Here is a 20,441-nt window from a genome sequence, read left to right on the forward strand (position 1 = left end):
CATAGCCAACGACACGGATTTACAATTGCCAGGGTATTGTGTTGTTGTTGTTTCCTATTCTCTCATGTGCACGTGGTTAGAAATATTCACGGGATAGAAATGAAACCCAATCGTGTTTATACACCGCGCAGCGTTTAAAAACAACCAGAAGCTAAAGGGTCATTTCCAACGACACGGATTTCAAATTGCCAGGGTATTGTGTTGTTGTTTCCTATTCTCTCATGTGAACGCGTTAAGTATGAAGCTCACTGTGTTCGCTATGAAAGGTTATCTATTTATTACGTATGCACGTACACACACAAAATGAATGTTCATTCACAAAACTACCAACGGGATATAAACTAAAAATTACCCCCTTGTGGGGGTGACTGTCATCTCTATAATGCCACAAGTTCTCAATGTTCAGTTATGACCAAAGATTACTGTGCAGCTCGAACTACACAGTTTGGTTAAAGATGACTCGGCATTTTGGTGCGCGCGTGCACAAAATTATATTTTGAAAATAAATGCCGACGTTTACATTTCGGGTTTTGAAACTTTTGCACCTTCGGCGGAAAATGTATAAATATACAAGGTCAGCTGCTATGCAATGACACCATTCACTAAAATTTACCATGCCCAGTCGAGAATATATGGCCTCCTGAAGGTAGGGCAGTTTTTGCAAACTTTGAAGTCACTTGACGCGAAAACGAAAGCGAAATTCGAAAATCCGTCCCGACCGAATTTAGATATTGTCCCATACATTCATATGCCACAATCAAATTCAAGATCGCTTGAGAAATGTGGGAGGAGATAGATTATGAAAATCGTCATTTTCGCATTTTTTGCCAACTTTGAAGTCACGTGACACGAAAGCGAAAATCGAAAATCCGGCCCGTCCAAATTTAGATATTGTCCCAGAGATTCGTATGCTACAATCAAATTCAAGATCGCTTGAGAAATAGCGGAGGAGATAGAATTCGAAAATCGTCATTTTCGCAACGACAAAGGTCTCGTGACCTTGACCTTGACCTTCGGTGACCTTGAAAGTCATACCATCGTGTACGTCTCATCGACCTCTATCAGGATCACTAATGACCAGATCTCCCACTTCAACTTCATTGTGAACGGACGGATCGGATCGAAGGACATCGACACCCATATTATGGGGTCATGCTCGAAGAGATGACCTAACGAGGTGAACCATTACTCAGTGTGTAAACTCCTTCATAACAAGGTTTATCATAAATAACATAAATAAAATAAACACACGTCTGTTGTACAATGTTTGTAATCAGAATCCCAAACTGATCACAATGAACGTTTTAAATCCTGTTCTCATTGGTGGAAAAGATTTCAAAGATAAAGGATTGGTGTTGTTCATCAACCTTGGATCACGTGGTTTTCACCAGAAGAGATTAATCAGAACAAAAAATATATAATTATATCTCTGTTGATAAATCAATGTGACGAGGGAAAGGGGGCGTGGCCACAGTCCATTGTGACGTCACAATGAGGATTCCAACAATAGGGAATTCTGAAGACAGAGCGGGATCGTTAAATCTTCAGTTCGTGGATCGCCGTGCACCAGCCATGTTGTTTCCCATCGCGCTGTTGGTGTTCACCGTCCTCGGAAGTGGAGCGTCCCGTCCATCACAGCAGGTAAGGGGGGATTGTGAGAAATAACATTGCACAGTATTGTACTCGGGAAAGGGACACAACACGATGGGAGTTACTTTCTTTGTAGTTTGGTAAATCAGGTCCTCATGGAGGATTTAAAATGGCGGTTGGTGTGTGTGTGAGGGTTGTGTGAGTGAGGGGTTGCTCCTTTAACGAGTTGGACCGTTCAGAGCATGATAGGCTGGGGGCCAGTGGGACCTATCTTGCACCCCCCCCCCCCATGCGACAATTTTTCACTGATACACAGTGTTCATATATATCCCAAGTATCAGAAAAAAGATGTTCCCAGAAAAATAACTCATTTGCATTCTGCTTTATTAAGCCGTTTCCATGTAATTAAGCAATCCAAACATTATTCTACATCTCTGACAACAAAGGAAACATGTTCACTTTACCCCTTCACCCTCCAATCATATGTGTAGATTCCTCATTTCCAAATTTCCATGCACCAGAAGTTGAGATATTTACGAAAATGAGAATTTCCATCATGACGGATCCTAATTAGCATATCAATGCATTGAAAATTTTTTCCACTACTTTTACTCAAACAGAAAATAGTTATGTTTCCCTTAAACACCAACAGACATCATAAGTCACAGTTATGTATTATATCAGGCCCAGGTAATTAATTCTATTGATTAATATGATTTCGATTTTCGAACGATTCATTGTGCTTTGTATTTTATGCTAATTAGCCCACTTTAAAAAAAATCAAAATTTTTATATATTTTTGCCAACCTGGCTTGTATCTGGAAACACTTAAATAATGTTTTTTTGACAAAAAAGTGACTCGTGCGGAAATTACAAGGAAAGAAAATGGAAATTCTTGCATTTTGGTGGGAATTATTGTCTTGAAGTCAAATTTCATTAATATCCTCATGAGCTAATTAGCATAACCAAAATATATTTTAATATGTGTAATAAGCTTTTATTTGACACCAATTTTGTTTTTTTATGTTTACATTTGACAGAGATATTGACATTTTGCCGATCTTTGTGAGATTCGTCTATTTTTGATTGCTTCGCTTAATCAAGCATCGTGAAAATGAGTTATTTTTCTGGGAACATCCTTTTTCTGATACTTGGGATATATATGAACACTGTGGTATTAGTGAAAAATTGTCGCGGGGGAGGGGTGGGGGGAGGGGGGGTGGGGGGTGCAAGGTAGGTCCCACTGGCCCGCGGCCTATCATGGGTTGTTCCGTCGAACACCGATCGAAGTTTGAGTTGAAGTTCAATTCACCAAGTGATTGGTGACAGTAAACACCACGTGATAGAAAAGGGAACATCATGTGAACACACAGATTTACATCCATGGAGCCGACTTTACTTTTTATCACATCACAAGTAAATTCATCATCTTGAAACGTCGATAATGTAACATTGTTAATATAATTTATTTATTTAAATTTCCCCAAAACAAGGCTGAAAACTCCTCCAGGTGTTTGGGTTGTTCAGGTGAAATCCCAAGGATGTGATGAGGAATAAGAGAGTTTATCTTTGTTTGGAAACTTGATCAAAATGTTGGTTTACACAGAGAAACAGTGTATTTCGATCTCTGATTCCGACACTGATTCCACCATCATCAGCAACTCTGAAGGTTCTCGATGTGTTGAAACTGATCAGTGGGATTTGGAATAAACTATTGAGAGATAAAATTAGTGATGGAAACGATTTGGGGGATTGTGGAGCCGAATCGTTTTGATCCTGATGTGAGTAAATGAGACGAAGATGGAGGTGTTGGTGAGGATGGAAACACCGGCCGGTCACATGTTCACTCCACATTGATGGGTTTTGTTTTTCAGTTGAGGGTTTAGAAGGGATTTTGTATCCATTGTTAAATCGGTTTAATGTGTTACGACAGCAGAAACGCGACATGGACACGGCACAGGCACGGACACAGCATGGCACGGCAAGGACGCTGCAGAGGCACGGACGCTGCATGGACTCCATTGACAAAATGGCTGACGACTGCTTTGTCCCTCCTTCACAGGCTGACCAGGTGTCCTGTACATTACAGGATCATCCCGTTTTAAACTTTCTTGTGACAGCATTTGTGTTTGAGGTCGTGCCGAGTCATGTCCTGCTGTCGTATCGGTGTACGTGCTGTGTCGATGTCCTACCCCATTGGAGGGGTGGGGCGGGGGATGTAGGATGTGGTGGGTATTTTGGGGTTGATAGTTGGTGGGCGATTGTAAGGGGATGGTGGAGAGAAGGGGGGTGTTTGGGGTGTTGGTAGGTTGAGTGGGGGCGATGGTTGATGGAGGGTTGTGGGGGATGTTGTAGGGGGAGTGATCATCTGTGTACATGTGCTGGCAGCTGGGTGGAGATGGTGTTCATGTTTTGAGCGACGGCTGTTTCTTCCGCCTTATCGTGGAGATGGCGTCCTCTCTCATTTGTGGTGGATAACCAGAACGTTTCGCCATCTCTGTTGATTCATAACAGTTCTCTTTACCATTTTCTGACCACAAAAGTGAACATTTTGAGGCCCGATCCACACTTGGGTATTTCGGACAAACCTCTTCCAATTTCTGGCAAACTTTGGGTGTTTCCACCATTGGTGGAGCATGAAACTATCTCGGTTTGTATTCCGTACTGTACAAGCACCAAGGACTCATCGACTCGGCATTTTTGTGAAAAATATAAAATTATTCGACGTTTGAGTGAAATCGTACCACGATGAAACCCGTATTCAATGTGAAACGGATCTCGCGGTGGACTTCCGTGTGTGACGTCATGGCTCAGTTTGAAGATGGATAAAATTTCGACTTTTATTGCAAAAGTACCTTCTTTATAAATCACAAATCGGAAAAAGACACATCATATCTATTTTGTGGATTATCAAAGGATAGATAATAGAGGCAAGGCGTTCTGAGCGTTGAAAAGCAATGTGAACGAGGGAAAGGGGGCGTGGCTACAGTCCATTGTGACGTCACAATGAGAATTCCAACAATAGGGAACTCTAATACAGAGCGGTGTCGTTAAATCTTCAGTTCATGGATAGCCGTGCACCAGCCATGTTGTTTCCCATCGCGCTGTTCGTGCTCACCATCCTCGGAAGTGAAGCGTCCCGTCCATCACAACAGGTAAGGGGGGATTGTGAGAAATAACAACATATTGTACTCGGGGAAGGTACACAACACCATGGGAGTCCCTTTCTTTGTAGTTTTGGAAATGATGCCTGCACGGAGGATTTAAAATGGGGGTTGGTGTGTGAGTGAGGGGTGTGTGTGAGGGTGTACGTGTGTGTGTTTGTGTGTGTGTTCAAAAGCATAGCATATTCTCTCTGCTGATTCTCCCACTCCCACCCCCCCCCCCCCCGCTCTGGTGGCTATCTTCATATGTGTCTGGCCAACGGTTATGTACGTGCATAATTTATGCTCCACAGCACGTGTGCTTTCCCTTCCCCTCATCTCACCCTGCCTTCCCTTCCCCTCACCCCTCCTCTCCCTCCCTCCTTGCTCCCCCTCCACCCCCCCCTCTCCCCTATTTTTGGTCCTCCTCATTGTATTCCCATCAGCGAAGGGACAGGTGGTATTTTCCAATGGAATCCCTGATGTAATCTTCCTTGTCTGCCCTTAAAATCGTTGTTGCGACTCCTTTTGCAACGTTAAAATCGTCGTTGCGACTATTGTTGCGGTTCTCGGAACCGTGCGCATACAACATGCAGGTGTCCCAAGTCAGTTATGCCGTGATGATGTGTTGAGGAACAAGAGAGTTTATCTTTGGAAACAAACTGCAGGTTAACTTTCCCCCCACCAAGCAAACTTGGAATTTATCCCTTCAGAGCAAGTGTTCCTTCCTGGTCGTGTCGATGAAGGAATAGTCACGGCATTACTTCCCAAATTCCCAAATTATTTCCCAAATCCTTGTGCAAACATCGTACAAACGATAAACTCTCGAACATTCCACAAGCCATTGTGTTTGTATTCTAAAAAAATTCAAGATAATGTTGTTGCTTTGTCATGAACTTTTGAGTTTTGTAAAAACATTTAGTTCAATTTAAAATGAAATAAACATTCCTCCTACCCCCGCCCTTGTCTATCTCCATAGGTTATCGAGAATAATGCTGCTGAGGATGGAGGGATGTCTGTGGTTCGTGACGTCACGTTTGTCGCAATTTCCTTCCTTTTGTTTTATGTTTTAATCACATTTGATCCATCACGTTGGTTCAACAAGAGGGGGAGCCCCAAAAGAAAGCTCTGCATTCACTGGTAAAGAACACAAGTGACTTATTCATCAATATTTATCAAGTCTTCATCCACGAGGGAACAAGATCACTCTGATATTTGAAGATGCTATGTTGTGTACGATGTTATGTTGGATTACAAGGACTTGAATGTTTTTTTGCTCAATATGGAATATGTTGTTTTATTACTGGAGATGACAAGGTGTCCAAAATCCATTGGTGACATTGTTTTTCATCCAATATTTTGGGGCCATCTTGAATTTCAAAATGGCCACCATGTTCCACCAAATTTCATTATCACTTGGGCTGTGAATATCATATGAAGTCTGTTTTGGTGGCAATACCCATATTTATCATGCCAAGAAGTTAAAAACACACAATTTTAATTTTCTTGATGTTATGTATGGTGACCATCTTGGATTTCAAAATGGCTGTGATGAACAAACCCACTTTTGCTGTATTAATCAAAGTAAAACTTGGTGTAAAAACCTCATTGGTCATTTACAGGTGGGGTATAACTTTGGTTAGCCTTCACTTTGGTAAACCGTTTGTAATTATAGTTGTGTATTCAGTAACCTGTGTGTCAAAAAACCTGGGAAAGTTTCAGAAAGTCTGTCTTGGAATTCATGAAAAATCTGCACTTCTGCAGTCCAGCAATGTCGATACACTGCCCCTCATCAACGTGGACTTGAAGAACACTGAATAACTCGGTCTGTGGCAATAAATACAACACTCACTGGAGGCTGGATGATTGGTTCCCTGTTTTCAATTGATTTAGCTTTACAACATGGACGCTGAATGTACTTTTCCCAGTTTTTTGTGAAGCGGGACGTGTGGTGGTTCAAAATGTCACGAGACTGTCAATCCCCAGAAGACAGCACGTCCGCAAGCCTAACTTTCCAGGCATCATATCAACTGCTGTTCACAATTTCTTGGATTGTTTTCTCCCATGTTACCAGGAATTGGCCCTTCTGGAGTTTTTCATGTACTTTTGAGTTTTCCTCACCTTTGGTTGGTTGACAAAATACACATTTTGATTTGACAAACACTGTACTGCTCAAACGAGTCTGCTTTATAGATTCTGAAGCACTGTGTTGTCCTCTTTGTCAGAAAAGTTGTGTCTTATGAAGCAACAGCAAGTTTGTTCCTTCTTCTTTCATCTCTATCCAGGTGACTCGGTTTTTTTTAATGTCAATCTCTGTGTCAAGTAGCTTTCTTAGCTTGAAGCTGGTTTGCTGTAATTCCAGCAGCCTTTGTCCAACTCACATAAATTCTGGATTGTAATCATCTGCCTCTTTCTGGACACACTTTAGAAAAGTTTCAAATGCTGATTCCTTGAACGTTCTGCATTGAGTATGAACAAGCTTTTCACAAGTACCTCTCTGGCAATGCAAGCAGAGTTTAAAATATGTTGTTGGTTTGGTGAACGGGAGCTCTTTGGGAGATGCCATCATCTCATGAAACATGAGAAGTTGATGATTATTCAAGTGAAAGAACAATGAGATTTTTGTTTTTGTAATAACAATCTGGCTGAAATAATGAATGATAACCAGACATGGATAGATTCCGCATGATGATTTCCTTTCTATTCAGATTGATTTTATTATTAAATGTGTTTACAGTACATTTCCCAATTCACCAAATGGTCGTTCCTTATTGTCCTCCATATTTTGTTAAATGTTAACAAACAGTTTCCTCAAAGCTCTTTATATTTACTGAGTGACAGTTTTTCTTGCAGCTCTTTCTATGATAATTTGATCCACGGTGAATATTCTAAAAAGTCCATTTTCTGTGATCTTCGTCTATGATGTACAAGTGAAGTAATTGAATTTTTTTTATATCCAGTACCTGATGATATTGTTACGGTTCTAGGAACCGTACGCATACAACATACAGGTGTCCCAAGTCAGTTATGCCGTTAAGTATATGTGTCGACAGAATCCCTCTTTGTGTGTAGTGGGATTGAAGGGGTGCGCTGCGATGTTTGTTCAGTTGGGGTAATAAATCTTTATATCCCATCCTCCATTGCGATCCATGGTACCCGAGTGCTTGCAGCCTTCGGTTCGCTGGCAACAACGTACCGTGATCCACCTGTTGTCCCTGGAGGCTCGTTTTTCCGAGACAGATTCTTCGCTGTCGCAGTTCATAGTCGGCTTCGCCAAATGCTCCAACTCTTTCTTGACGAGTCCACACGCGTGGAGTGGGCAGGCCTCGCCGGTGCCTGGCTGATGCCCTGCCCAGAAAGGGCGGACCCATGGGAGCCCCGTCCAATCAGGGCGGACAGTGACGTCAGTTTTGACCAAGGCCCCGCTGAAGGAGGTCTATAAACCAGAACATCATCCTCAGTTTTGAGTTCTTTGGGGGTCGTTCGTAGAGTTCTTTGGGGGTCGTTCGTTCTGTGCTTGGAGGCTGGAGTTGGTTGGAAAACGAAGCGGTTCCCGTTGCTTGGCTCCGCTCACGTCTCGCCCCGACGGCCCGACTCTTGGTCCCGGCCCACTCGAGCTCCTCCATGGACCCAAACTCCAGACGGGCGGCTGTGGACCTGACTGCACGACTGTTGGCAGGTGCTGCACCATGGAGCATTCCTTTCCCCGAGATTCAGGTACTCACAAGAACTGCGACTTCAGCCCACCTCCCGCTTTGGCTGCAAAAGGCCTTTGCCCTCAACTGGTATTATTTTGTCTGAGTGTGTGGCACCAGTCTAATAAGTAGAAACTGTATTCGTGTTTTCGATCATTGTAAATCTTGCCTGTATAATTACCGCGTAAGTCTGTTCTGTGTCTGCTTTGTAAGTTGCTGCAAATTGTTGCACTACATCTTCTTTCTTTCCCCTGCATTACACCCCAATAAACCTTTTCTGTGCCACGTAAATTTCCTCGTTTATTATAAATAATTTATTGCAGAAATGTTCCCAGTTCGTTTTCGTCTTTTCCTTCATTGGGCCAGCATGGTTCGGGTCTGAGTTTTAGTCGGGTCTTTGTTCCCATTAAGCTGTTCATCCGAGCCGGCACGACTTTGGCAGTTCCGCTCGACTGCACCCAAACCGGAGTTGGTAGTCGGTCGTTGGAACTCTACCGCAGTCGGTCGAGTGACCCGGTTCGAGCAAGATGTGCCGAGGGCGTGGTTACCCTGTAGACGACACCGCGTGGTTACTTAGGTAAATTGGTTCCAGAGAAATAGAACCTACGCTACGCGGTGGAGGTGTTGGCGTCCACGGTTGGTTGAGCGACCTGCCGCCTCACGGAGTTATCCGTGAGCGACGGCCTCCAATTCCGGAGAGTCCGGTGGGAATTGACGTAACTCCCCACACCTTGCGGACATTCTTGCCACCAGTCCCCGGCCCGCAACAATATGAATGATGTCCCATGCATGTTGCACAAGTTTATTGTGAATATAAACTAAAACTCACCTCCTTCGTGTTGATTTCCAAGGAATAGTTTGTTGGTCAATGTCGAAGTTGTGGGACAAAGTACTTCTGAAATGGATATTTTATAATCCAAATGGCCGCCAAATGATGCCATTAAAAAATGCTGCCAATGGAATTCCAGCAAAGTCAGACATAATTTCCAAAAAAAGTCACAATTTCCTTCTTTCGCAAAACAAATGTTTAAGTTCATAACATCCTCCACCATTACATGAAATTCTTCAAATAATCAAGTGTGATTCATGGTTCCACATCGTTCCGAAGGACATTGTTTAAGTAACATCTGTATGTTCCATATTCCGTATCCTCCAGAACTGTAACACTCGTGGAACATGTTTGTTTATGTTTTACAAAACCATGTGTTCCATACTTTTCATGTGATGTAATACTTCATTTTACCTTGAACTGATAATGTTTGTTTGTTTTGTTGCAGTTTACGATGTCGATGTAAAGTGAAAAGAAAAAATGAATCAAAAGACGATCCACCATTGGTAATGAAGGTTCTGGAAACCGAACACCTTGAAATTCAGAAAGGAGAGGGAAAGGAGGTTCTGGAAATTCCTGAAAAAATGGAGTTCACAGCAAAACAGAACATTGTCGACAAAGCAGAAAAGGAAGAGGAATATGAAAAAGAGAAACAAAAGGTTTTACGAGGAGAGGAAGAAAAGCTTCAGGAATATGAGGCTCAGTTGGTCGAAACCGAAAGAAATCTCTTGCAAAGAGAGAAGTTTGTTCAGCAAATGGAACATGAGTTGATGGAAAAGGATGTGCAACGGAAATTGGAAAAAGAATTATGGATAAAGGAGGAAGAGGACCGGAAGAGAGGAGAGGAGGAACAGCAGAGGCAGAAAAATGAAGAAGAGCAGAGAAAAATGAATGAACAGGAGAGGAAAAATGAAGAAAAGCTCAGGATGAGAAAGAAAGAAGAATCCACACGAGCGAAAGAGCGATTCCAAGTCCGAATGTGGGAAAAACACAAAAATAAAGAACTTGATCAGAAAATGCTGTTTGTAGAACACAGAATGTTCGAGATTGATAACTGGAAGAAACGAGTGCAGCAGCGGGAGCGATACCTGCAGATCAGTCAAGAACAGGAGATGGAGCGACAAGGTGTTTTTGAAGTATTCATGAATGGGAAAGATGAGGAGATAAAGAAACGGCAGCTTCGTATGCACCAACAAGGAGAGGAGTTTAAAGATGGAGAGTACCGGCTGCTTAAATTGGACGAAGAGACTCGTGTTAGAGAGAGAGAGCACCGGGAAGAACAAAAACAACGTGAAATTAGATGGAAACTGAAAGAGTTCATGTTAATGGTAAGAGAACGAGAGATGAGGGATAGGAAAAATAACGTGGAGTTAAGGGAGAAGGAGGTCTTGGAAAGAGAGAACAAAGTACAAAATGCAGGAAAGCTTGATGAGAAAAACGAGGAAGAAGTGCTTGGAACGAATGATGGGCTGGAGCAGCAACAGCAGCAACAGGACAATGTCGATTTGCTGCCGACGACTGAACCGAAGCCTCAGAATGATGACGGGCTGGAGAAACGACAACTTTACAGTGTTGCCCTCCAACAACAACCGAAGCCTCACTGTGCAGACCGGTTACATCATCAGAAACAGCACGATGTACATCGACTGCCGCCCAAACGGGAGACCCACCATTCTTCTCAGTCTGAGTTTCTCAAGGATGAACGAGCGGAAATTGAAAGGCGCAAATACAACCTCGTGTTCCGTGGAGTGAAGGAGGGAAAAGGTGAACATGACAAGGAGGCTGTGGCAAAATTAATAAAAGCCATGAACCTGGAGATCGAACCTGAACGGACTTTCCGCATCGGACGCTATGTTGAGAACAGGTTCAGACCCATGAAAGTTGTTTTCAGATGCGAGTCTGATCGGAATCAGGTTCTTACGAACAATAAAAAGATACGGAATTTGAAGGATCCCTCTCTCTGGACAAGAAACATTTTCATCACTCCAGACTACACTCAGCTCCAAAGAGAAACACTCGAGATGCTGTTGAGTGATCTTGATAAAAAGAGAGAAAGTGATCCAAACGGGCGATACACCATTAAAGGAGACAAAGTCGTCCTCCTCAAGAAGCCCAAGGGTGAACCTCATTTCCGTAAATGATGACCATCCCTCCTCATCTCCGTAGATCATGACCATCCCTCCTCATCTCCGTAGATCATGACCATTCCTCCTCATCTCCGTAGATCATGACCATCCCTCCTCATCTCCGTCGGTCATGACCATCCCTCCTCATCTCCGTAGATCATGACCATCCCTCCTCATCTCCGTAGATCATGACCATTCCTCCTCATCTCCGTAGATCATGACCATCTCTTCTCATCTCCGTAGTTCATGACCATTCCTCCTCATCTCCGTAGATCATGACCATCCCCCCTCATCTCCCATCTCACATCATACAGTCTCCTCATACTGCACACTTTAAAAGAAAGACAGAGTATATTCTGTTGAAAACAATTTCCTTCAACGCACGGTCTCTTCCAAATACCTGAGATCACATCGGAGCCATAACCGAAACCTTTTTTGAAAGTACAGACAAGGAAAGGATTTCATTCCTGATGGATATTTTACATTTAATAAGAACAAGAACCTGAACTTTGAAAGTAAAGGCACCAAAGCTGCAGAAAACCATGGTGGGGTCTTATTGTTGAGGAAAAGGAATTCATCACCGACTTCCATTGTTCATTGGCTGCCTCCTGAACGGAAACCTCACCGTGATGACGGCCAGCAACAACACGAAGCCATGTAACATGCAAGACCTTCAACAGGTGAGAACTTTTCATTACCTTTTTACAGGTTGGGTGAACTCACCGGGTGCAAACACAACCAACCACAAGATCAAAAACACAACCAACCCCAAGATTGATGAAGAAGAATATCCTTAATTGAGGAGATAATTGCAATCATACTTTTTCGTGGGAAGGCAACTTATTGACAAGGTCATCCCCATGCAGAATATAAAACAAGAACTTTAACTACCTTCGATTGGATGAGATCACCTGATTCACCTTTTTTGGCCAGGAGCAAGACCCAGGGGCAAAAGGTCTTTCTCAACCCACACCACATACAATGTTTGTTTGCATATTCTGTGTCACCAACCTCTCTGGAGCATTTCTACAGTGGGTGTCACTTCGAATTGTGGTACACGTTCTTTTTTCTTCAGGCCATTTTGTATAGTGGGGGTCAAATCAGGTTTTCACACCAATATTAGATCAAGGTTGAGAGGTGGGTTGATTTAAACGACTGTATTTTCCAAATTATTCGCTCAAATTTGACATGATATACATGGATGGAATGAGAATGGATTATACTACATATAGATTCGAGTTGCTGTGGGTGGGGTAATATTCAGAATGTGTACAAGGAATCCAAATAATGTGGAGAGAAGCATTCTCAGTTATTCTCATGAAAATTTGACACCAAAGTATCAAAATATCTGTTGCACAAATACACAATATACCAACGACCACTGTGTCATTGACGAGGAATTCTGTTGTGGCTGAATGTCCCCTCCGAGAAGGAAGCCACTTGATGAACTCATTCCACCTTAAACGGAACATTGCTTCCATGACAAGTTTGTGAGCCCTCACCCCGCGGTTGTATGATTTGCCTTGAAGAAGAGAAGTTGTCCTGCTGTTACCATCGACCTCAGATTCAATCAGAAGATCTTCAGTGCCTGAGTTATCTTACTTTTTTCCCAGAAGAGTTAGAAAGTTCAGGGCAATATGGAATCCTCCCATGCGAATGATGGAATTTGAGAACTCATCTGGCACTCTCCACTGGATCTCTTTTGCCTTGACGTCGATGGCGAGGTGAAATGTGAGCACGACAGTCTTCTGCCCTTGGCTTGCCATCATCTGTTGTGCGGTTTTCATCACTGTATAGATTGTGCTATACTCAGTGGGAGAGCCTTCAATCATTGGACAATATCCAACAACAGTGTTACTTGAAGTAGCACAGGACACCATTGCATGGAAGCCACTCCAGCCAGATACTTTCTGTTCGCAAGGATCAACTCGATGATTCGACGGGATGCTGATATCAAATAGTTTGGTGGGGCAAAGCCGACACAATGCCCAAGCCAGATCCACCACACATGCTGATGTGTGGACAGGTTCTAAGTACTGTAACCAGTTCCCATGTGCCTTATCCACAAAATCGACAACACTTGGCTTTTTGCCGTATGCGCTGAACTGTTGCATCGATTGTAGCATGATTGTGCTGTCGAGAGATCTCTTCCTCTGAGAATGGTCAGCTATCGGCGTGTGATTTGGTAATGGCCCAAATTGCCCCCGTTGATACAGAACCAGAGTTGTGGCATGGGTGGTGTGTTTCCCATCCAGCGTCTCCTCATTAATGTCATTATTGTCACCAGCCATCTGGATGAAGACAACAGAACAGATGTTCGATGGAATGACAACTCCAATTTCTTCTGTTTTAGCCAGAATCTCCTTTGCCAGTCAATAGCCTCTCTCTCATCGTAGGACGAACAGTGGCCCATTCGGTTCAGCAATGTTATCAATTCCTTTGAACCAGTTCTGTAACGAACTGCCATGGCGAGACTGGTGTGCTTCGGAGTCTTAGCTCGTGCATGTGACGAGCAATGAAGTAGATATTGCGCCACCATGATGACCTTCCTCTCCTCTGATTGATTCTTGCATTCTGCTGGAAAGATCCCAGCATTGTCACTATCATCAGCCGAAATTACCCAGCGTAAGGACCAGTATACACTGTCTGGTATAAGTGATTTCGCTGTGATGAGACTCAGATCGTCCGTGTTCAAAGGCTTGACAGGAATACCATTGCACTCAGCAATATCCCCTCTGATCAGCATCGCAGTACGATACAGAAGTTTAGTGCGTTCTGTCTGATGCAAAACTTGTTCATCAGCGGAAGAATCTTCGTCTTCATGGGGCTCAAATGTTTTTTTGAAGGCTGCATTCAGAACATCTTGCAGTGATATTGAGCTTGCATACATCAGTTCTGATTGCTCTCGAATTCGGGGCTGGTGGAATACCACCTCATCGTCAAAATGCCTCATCAATCTGACCTTCAAATGTTGCTTTGTGTATCTGATGGCCTTTTCGTGGTCAACACCGTGTGTTACGAGAAGACGTTGATATTTTTCAAGAAGATTGCGCAGATCGTCTGCCTTGCCATGCTTCAAATCTGTTTTAAGGCCATCAATTAAGTCCCGGAAAGCGCTGGTGTATTGATCTTCATTTTCGCTGGCCTTAAAAGTGTGATGTTTGATGTTTGACTTACTGGTGTACTTTGAAAAGCATAATTTTGATATTTTGTGATATTTTGCTTCAGCTGCCACAAGGTCACCGTTTACTCCACAGATTATATGCAACATATCTTCATCGCCGAAAGCTTCAGCAGAATCCTCGATAGATTGACAAACTTCAAATGTGCTAACATTCAGCATTTCTGTCACTTTTTTGTGGGACCTATTCTTGCAGAACATGCACTTTGACCAGTCTACAAGACTCGACTGTGATCTGGACCGTCTCCCGAGCTGATCTGCGTCCATCGTATCCGATCCTGAAACTTCAGACGGCGACAGAGATGTCCTCTTCTCTTCGCAGTATTATCGAGATCATGTTTGCTCGTGCAGGACTTGTAGCAATTTGAATACCAGAATACATCCATGGTCTTTAGTCTCTAAATCTGGAAGCAGTCGCTCATAATACTCATCTTGCCTGCACTGCAGTGCAGAAACGAGCCTCTCTATGGAATTGCTCTGTCCTTTTCGAAGAACATCCTCTGAATCTTCTTGACAGAGTACACATTTGTCATTGTTTGTTCTCTTTCTCCGTTTTCGTGGTGGAAAACAGGAAGCATGCAAGCACTGCTGGTATCGTCATCCATGTCTCCATCAAATCTACGAAATCATACGAGGTTTAATCCCTCACAGACTGCAGTCTGGAGCACAGAAGACAAATTAGTAACAGGACAAGATGAACGTCCAGGTACTTTTGGAACTGTTCAACTTCCTGAAACGAAAAGAATTGTGATTATAACAATCAGCAAAAAGCATGACTCTTCAAAATGGAACATGTGTAAACCACAGATGATTTAGGATCCGTTCTTTGCCAACGCGGTCGAGCTACGTATATTTAACAGGCAAATTGTCTCGATCACAAATAATACATTTTGTACATTCATATTATGAATGTACATGTAATGAAGGCACAAAAATTATGCATTCAACAGACATTCAGCAAACAGATAAATACAAAACCACAAACACACTTTTTCGATTTGCCAGATGAATTCTACGACATGTTTGTTACGTTATGGGATTCTACATATGAATTTCGAATAATATTTCACTGACAGTAATTTATATGGATGCACCAATCTCTTCTCTTTATATCCATACATTGTATAATTATTGGAATGAACCAGTTCAAAAGATACAACCTAGTAAAGCAACCCACCATGGATCACATTCTCCCATTGATGGGAAAAAAACTTTATTTGACCCCCACCATACAAATTGGCCTGTTGAAAAAATGCTACACCACAATTTGAAGTGACACCCACCATAAAACTGCTCAGGAGAGGTTGCCCTAACATAATATTGTTACGTTTGAGGGGGGGTATGCATTCAAAGGGTAATTAGGTTGTTTAATTAGGTATGCCATGCTGTTCGAGTTTACCAGGATCTCGATGTAATAAGTAGCAATTCAGTGGTGATAAGTTGTCTAGTAAATGTCCATTTCTTCAAGGGGGGAATGATAATTGTCACGTAATTAGATAGGGAGACGGGATAGGGTAAGTGTGTCTGCGTAAACCCTTTCAGTATTCCCTGGAGGCTTGCCGTGACATCACAGGACAGTGCTGCGGATGGCTCCGCTCCGTGATCACGATTGGCGGAGGGCCATAAAACGGCTTGATTGGAAGTGACGAGGACTCGAGGATAAAAAGGTTCTGTTCGGGGAAAAGGGGGGAGGAAGAAGATCGGTAAAGAAAAACCGTTTTGGTGGAGGCTGTTGTGCTGGGAGCGTGCTGTTTTGTTGCGCTGATTCGATCCTGGATTCATCGTGTCTCGTGGCCTTGCTGTGCCTCGTGCCTCACCTCGGTTGGCTCTGGGGTTCTGCTGGCTCAGAGTACGGGGTCGAACGGCGGGCGGACCTGCCTCCCTCTCCTGCTCACAACTTGGCGCCAGAACTAGCTCCCTGGCGGCTGTGAGCGGACTTGCGCCGACACCAGGAGGTCGACAGCACCACGGTGTCACCCGCCCCTCACGAGCGCAACGCCAGCTCGTCCGACGCCAATCCAGGGACTGTTGCGTCTACACCACGGGCCAGCCTGACCACCAGGACCAGCTATGTTTTGTGTGTGTGTGTGTGTGTGTGTGTGTGTGTGTGTGTGTGTGTGTGTGTGTGTGTGTGTGTACCTGGCGCCTTAGAGGGTTTGAGATTTGTATATCCATTGGAATTGTTTGTGTTTTCCCCACGCCCGAACCCACACCACCATCCCGTCGAATCGCCCCGGATCCCTCCTCTTGCCGAGTCTTATTATTTCTGGTTCGAGAAATAGACGTTATTAACTCAGTGAAAAGCGACTCGTGCCACCTTCCTCGTCCCGTTTGCGGTAGAGCGATTAAAACCGCCAGCTTTGGGTTATAAAAAAATAAACCGCCTCCATCGTTTCGGCTCATTCTACATTGGCGGGACTGTTCAAGTCCCGTGGACGTCACAATATGCATTCAGACCTTGTATGTAGTGTGGGTTGAGCAAGACCTTATTTTAAGGCCGATATGGGAAATAGCTCCTTGACTATTTCATCGATTACCTGTTACATCCATACATTTCCTTCTGTGACCTTTTCTGAACAAGTTATCAAACTGATGAAGATATCAATGTATTTAATCTTTTATATTTCTGTTGTTTGTTTTTATCCAAAGACTCCTCAGAAGAGGTGCTCCTTCCTGCTCACCTGAAACCATCCCACCGGTTGGAACGTAAGTTGCTAAGATTCTTGTCTTACATCACAAATTATTCCAAACTTTGTCTAAACAACATGTTATTCCCCTGCATCATGTCCCATTTTGTCTGTGCCTCAGAAGTGTTGAGGACAAACAAATATTTTGCTGAACTCGAATCCAGAGAAGCAGCAAGCAAATCTTCCAGGTGGAAGCAGTCTGGCGTGAGTGCAAATGTATCCATATCAAAATCATGGCGTACACCTGGATGATCATTAAAATTAATTGTTTGAAAAATCCAGTGGGAGTTTGTGATGAAGAAAATAAAGATGTGAAATTGAATGTAAAAGAAAGAAGAGAATTTAACTGAGATGCAGAAAACAATTGATGGGAAATAATATTTCCAGGATTGTGTTGGAAGGTATGATAATGATGGAGATGATGATGACAATGGTGTTGAGGGATTTTGACATCCTTTTGTTGATGTGTGTGTGGAGGAAGAAGTTTCAGTGACGGCGACTGGAGAAGATGTGATGTTTGGCAGTGGATACATCATCACTCCGTCGTACAAGCTCCAGGAATGTAAGAAGAAACATCAGACTCTTCCAGACGGCTGATCCAAGATTTAAAAACATAAACATCAGTCTCCAGAAGTACAGGTACTTAAACCATCCAGAGACTTTATTTTATCGCATCGTACATGACTTCATCACTGGACGTCGTGTGTGACTTCATCACTGTACGTCGTGTGTGACTTCATCACTGCACGGAGTGTACGTCGTGCATGACTTCATCACTGTATGCTGTTCATCACTCTTCACCATGTGTCACTTCATAACTGCACAAACACATTTACACTCCAACATTGTCTATCACTTATTTTGTTCTCCAAGCATCCTTCAGCTGAGACCCAGTGTACGAGTTGTACTTCGATGAACCAGTGTACGAGTTGTACTTCGATGAACCAGTGTACGAGTTGTACCTCGATGAACCAGTGTACGAGTTCTACCTCGATGAACCAGTGTACGAGTTCTACCTCTGAACCAGTGTACGAGTTGTACTTCGATGAACCAGTGTACGAGTTGTACCTCTGAACCAGTGTACGAGTTGTACCTCGATGACCCAGTGGACGAGTTCTACCTCGATGAACCAGTGTACCTCGATGACCCAGTGGACGAGTTCTACCTCGATGAAGCAGTGTAGGAGTTGTACCTCGATGACCCAGTGGACGAGTTGTACCACGATGACCCAGTGGACGAGTTGTACCTCGATGACCCAGTGGATCAGTTGTACCTCAATGATCCAGTGGACGAGTTCTACCTTGATGACTCGGGAAATTCTTCCTTGATGACTTTTATGATTGTGAATTTTGTTATTTTTTTATTCCTGCGAATAAATTAACCGAAAATCTCTTCTCCTTTCAAATCATATAATGTGCAAGTCAAAGGAATGGTGTCTAAAATATTGTTATGAAAATGGCTCCGAGGGGATTACAAAACCTGTAAAAATTTCAAATGTTTGTACATTTGTTTGTTGTTCTTTCATCCACGAACTGAAGCACCCAGAGACCTCAAATTTTGGGTGTACACACGTTAGAATCTCGGTAAGGTTGTAAATGAAAGTATGTTGACCTGAAAGGTCGTTTCGGCTCCTCACCTTCATCGGGAATGGGGGGGGGGGTGTTTGTCCGTCACCGAACCCGAGGTACTCCAGCCTGTTTGTAATATTTGGTGGAAATTATGCCAGCCATTTTTATGTCACATGGAAAAAAAATTGTCCAGGTGGGGTATAATCATTGTGTGGTGTCCGTTAATCAAGATATATGTAAACACTGGGAACTTCTCCAAAACTACACACAGAAACTTGACCACAATCTCCATCACCCAGGTCAGATCAGGTATGGGAGCATGCGCCAGAACAGCCTTTTGCTGCGTCCACTTTCCACCGGCACTACAGGGGCCTCCGTCAGTCCATCCCCCAGACAGATGTCTGACCCATCCCCATCACCTTGAGATGTTGATCAGCCTGCTGCAACCACGAGGCACATGGTCGACCCATTGCCCTCCTCCACTGACGAGGCTCGTTCGCTGAGAGAATCTGGTGAGCAGGATCAGTGTCAAGAAAACGAGACATGGCCATACAGCCGCAGCTGACGCTCACGGATGATGCAGGTAACAAATCTCATTTGAGCCTCTGTCAGCAACCGATCGTTGGACACAAAGTCCCACCAGCGATGGCCAAGGCCGAAGAGACCTGGTACCAAAGGAATTAAGTTTCTGTCTCAGATACCTGGTTGGAGTCCAACTCTCCCATCTGTGGAACAAGACTGGAAGCACCAAGGATCTGAAGACCTCTGCTTTCATTCTTCCACACAGGTATTGGCATTGCCACACGCCATGATCCAGTGAATCTATGACTCCCCAGGCCCGACCCAGACATCTATTGACCTCTGGCTCAGAGCCAGCAGAGACCTGACTATCACTGCCGAGGGAAGTGAATCTCTCCTTGACCTCAACATCCTCGCCACAAACAAGTACAGACAAGAAAGCAGCATCCAAGATGACATTGAAAGCCTGGATCTTTGTTTTGACCCTGGAAACCCATAATCTCAGCGGCTCTGACTCATTCAGCACCTCGAGGGCCTCCTCAAGGATATCCAGAGTCTCCGCAAAGATGACTGCATAATCTGCAAAATCAAGGTCAGAGATCTTGACATTCCCAAACGATGCAGCTTGATCTCTCAGACATCCTCCCCAGAATCCAGTCCCTGCAAGCGCTGAAAAGTGTGGAGGCAAGGAGACACCCCTGGCAAACTCCAGTAACAACTGGAAATAAGTCAGAGATGGTATCACCACATCTCACAGCACTTTTAGCACCAGAGTATTGTTCAGACATCAGATCAGTGTTTGAGCTTGTATCCAGCTTGTTACCTCCACCACTGAATGGGGATTGAGGTTATGTTTGCACCTCTGTCGCTTCGTCTGTCTGTCTGTGAGCAGGATATCTCAAAAGATTTGGAATGGATTTGGTGGACAGGATGGGTATGTGACAAAGAAGAATTGATTTGATATTGGTGAAATCTGGATACGAGAATTTTAAAAGTGATTCTTCACCATTGAGAGAGACAGGGCCAAAAACGATATATTGTTGCGGATTTGGAAAACGATCGCACTCAACATTCAGGTTCCTCCAGCTCAGTTATATCGGTAA

At 43.7% G+C, this 20,441-nt stretch overlaps 1 protein-coding gene across 6 annotated transcripts; it reads left to right on the top strand.

Moving 5' to 3' along the window:
- The first annotated feature begins 1,138 nt into the window (after window positions 1-1,138).
- LOC147007545 (uncharacterized) lies at window positions 1,139-18,643 on the top strand. Of its 6 annotated transcripts, none has more exons than XM_085866947.1 (7): window positions 1,139-1,641; window positions 5,713-5,873; window positions 9,706-12,063; window positions 17,214-17,270; window positions 17,373-17,455; window positions 17,733-17,890; window positions 18,125-18,643. In XM_085866947.1, the coding sequence occupies exons 1-3, from the start codon at window positions 1,492-1,494 to the stop codon at window positions 11,396-11,398; spliced, it is 2,004 nt and encodes a 667-aa protein (XP_085723073.1). In that variant the 5' UTR covers window positions 1,139-1,491; the 3' UTR covers window positions 11,399-12,063; window positions 17,214-17,270; window positions 17,373-17,455; window positions 17,733-17,890; window positions 18,125-18,643. The 6 variants fall into 6 exon arrangements, with proteins under 6 accessions (XP_085723073.1, XP_085723075.1, XP_085723074.1 ...); XM_085866949.1 differs by having other exon boundaries at window positions 17,373-17,439; XM_085866948.1 differs by having other exon boundaries at window positions 17,376-17,455.
- Window positions 18,644-20,441: the final 1,798 nt, after the last annotated feature.

Source organism: Eptatretus burgeri, unplaced genomic scaffold (genome assembly GCF_056783735.1).
Source record: "Eptatretus burgeri isolate ZD-2024b unplaced genomic scaffold, Ebu_testis_v1 Ebu_testis_scaffold_117, whole genome shotgun sequence".
Classification (NCBI taxonomy): Eukaryota; Metazoa; Chordata; class Myxini; order Myxiniformes; family Myxinidae; genus Eptatretus; species Eptatretus burgeri.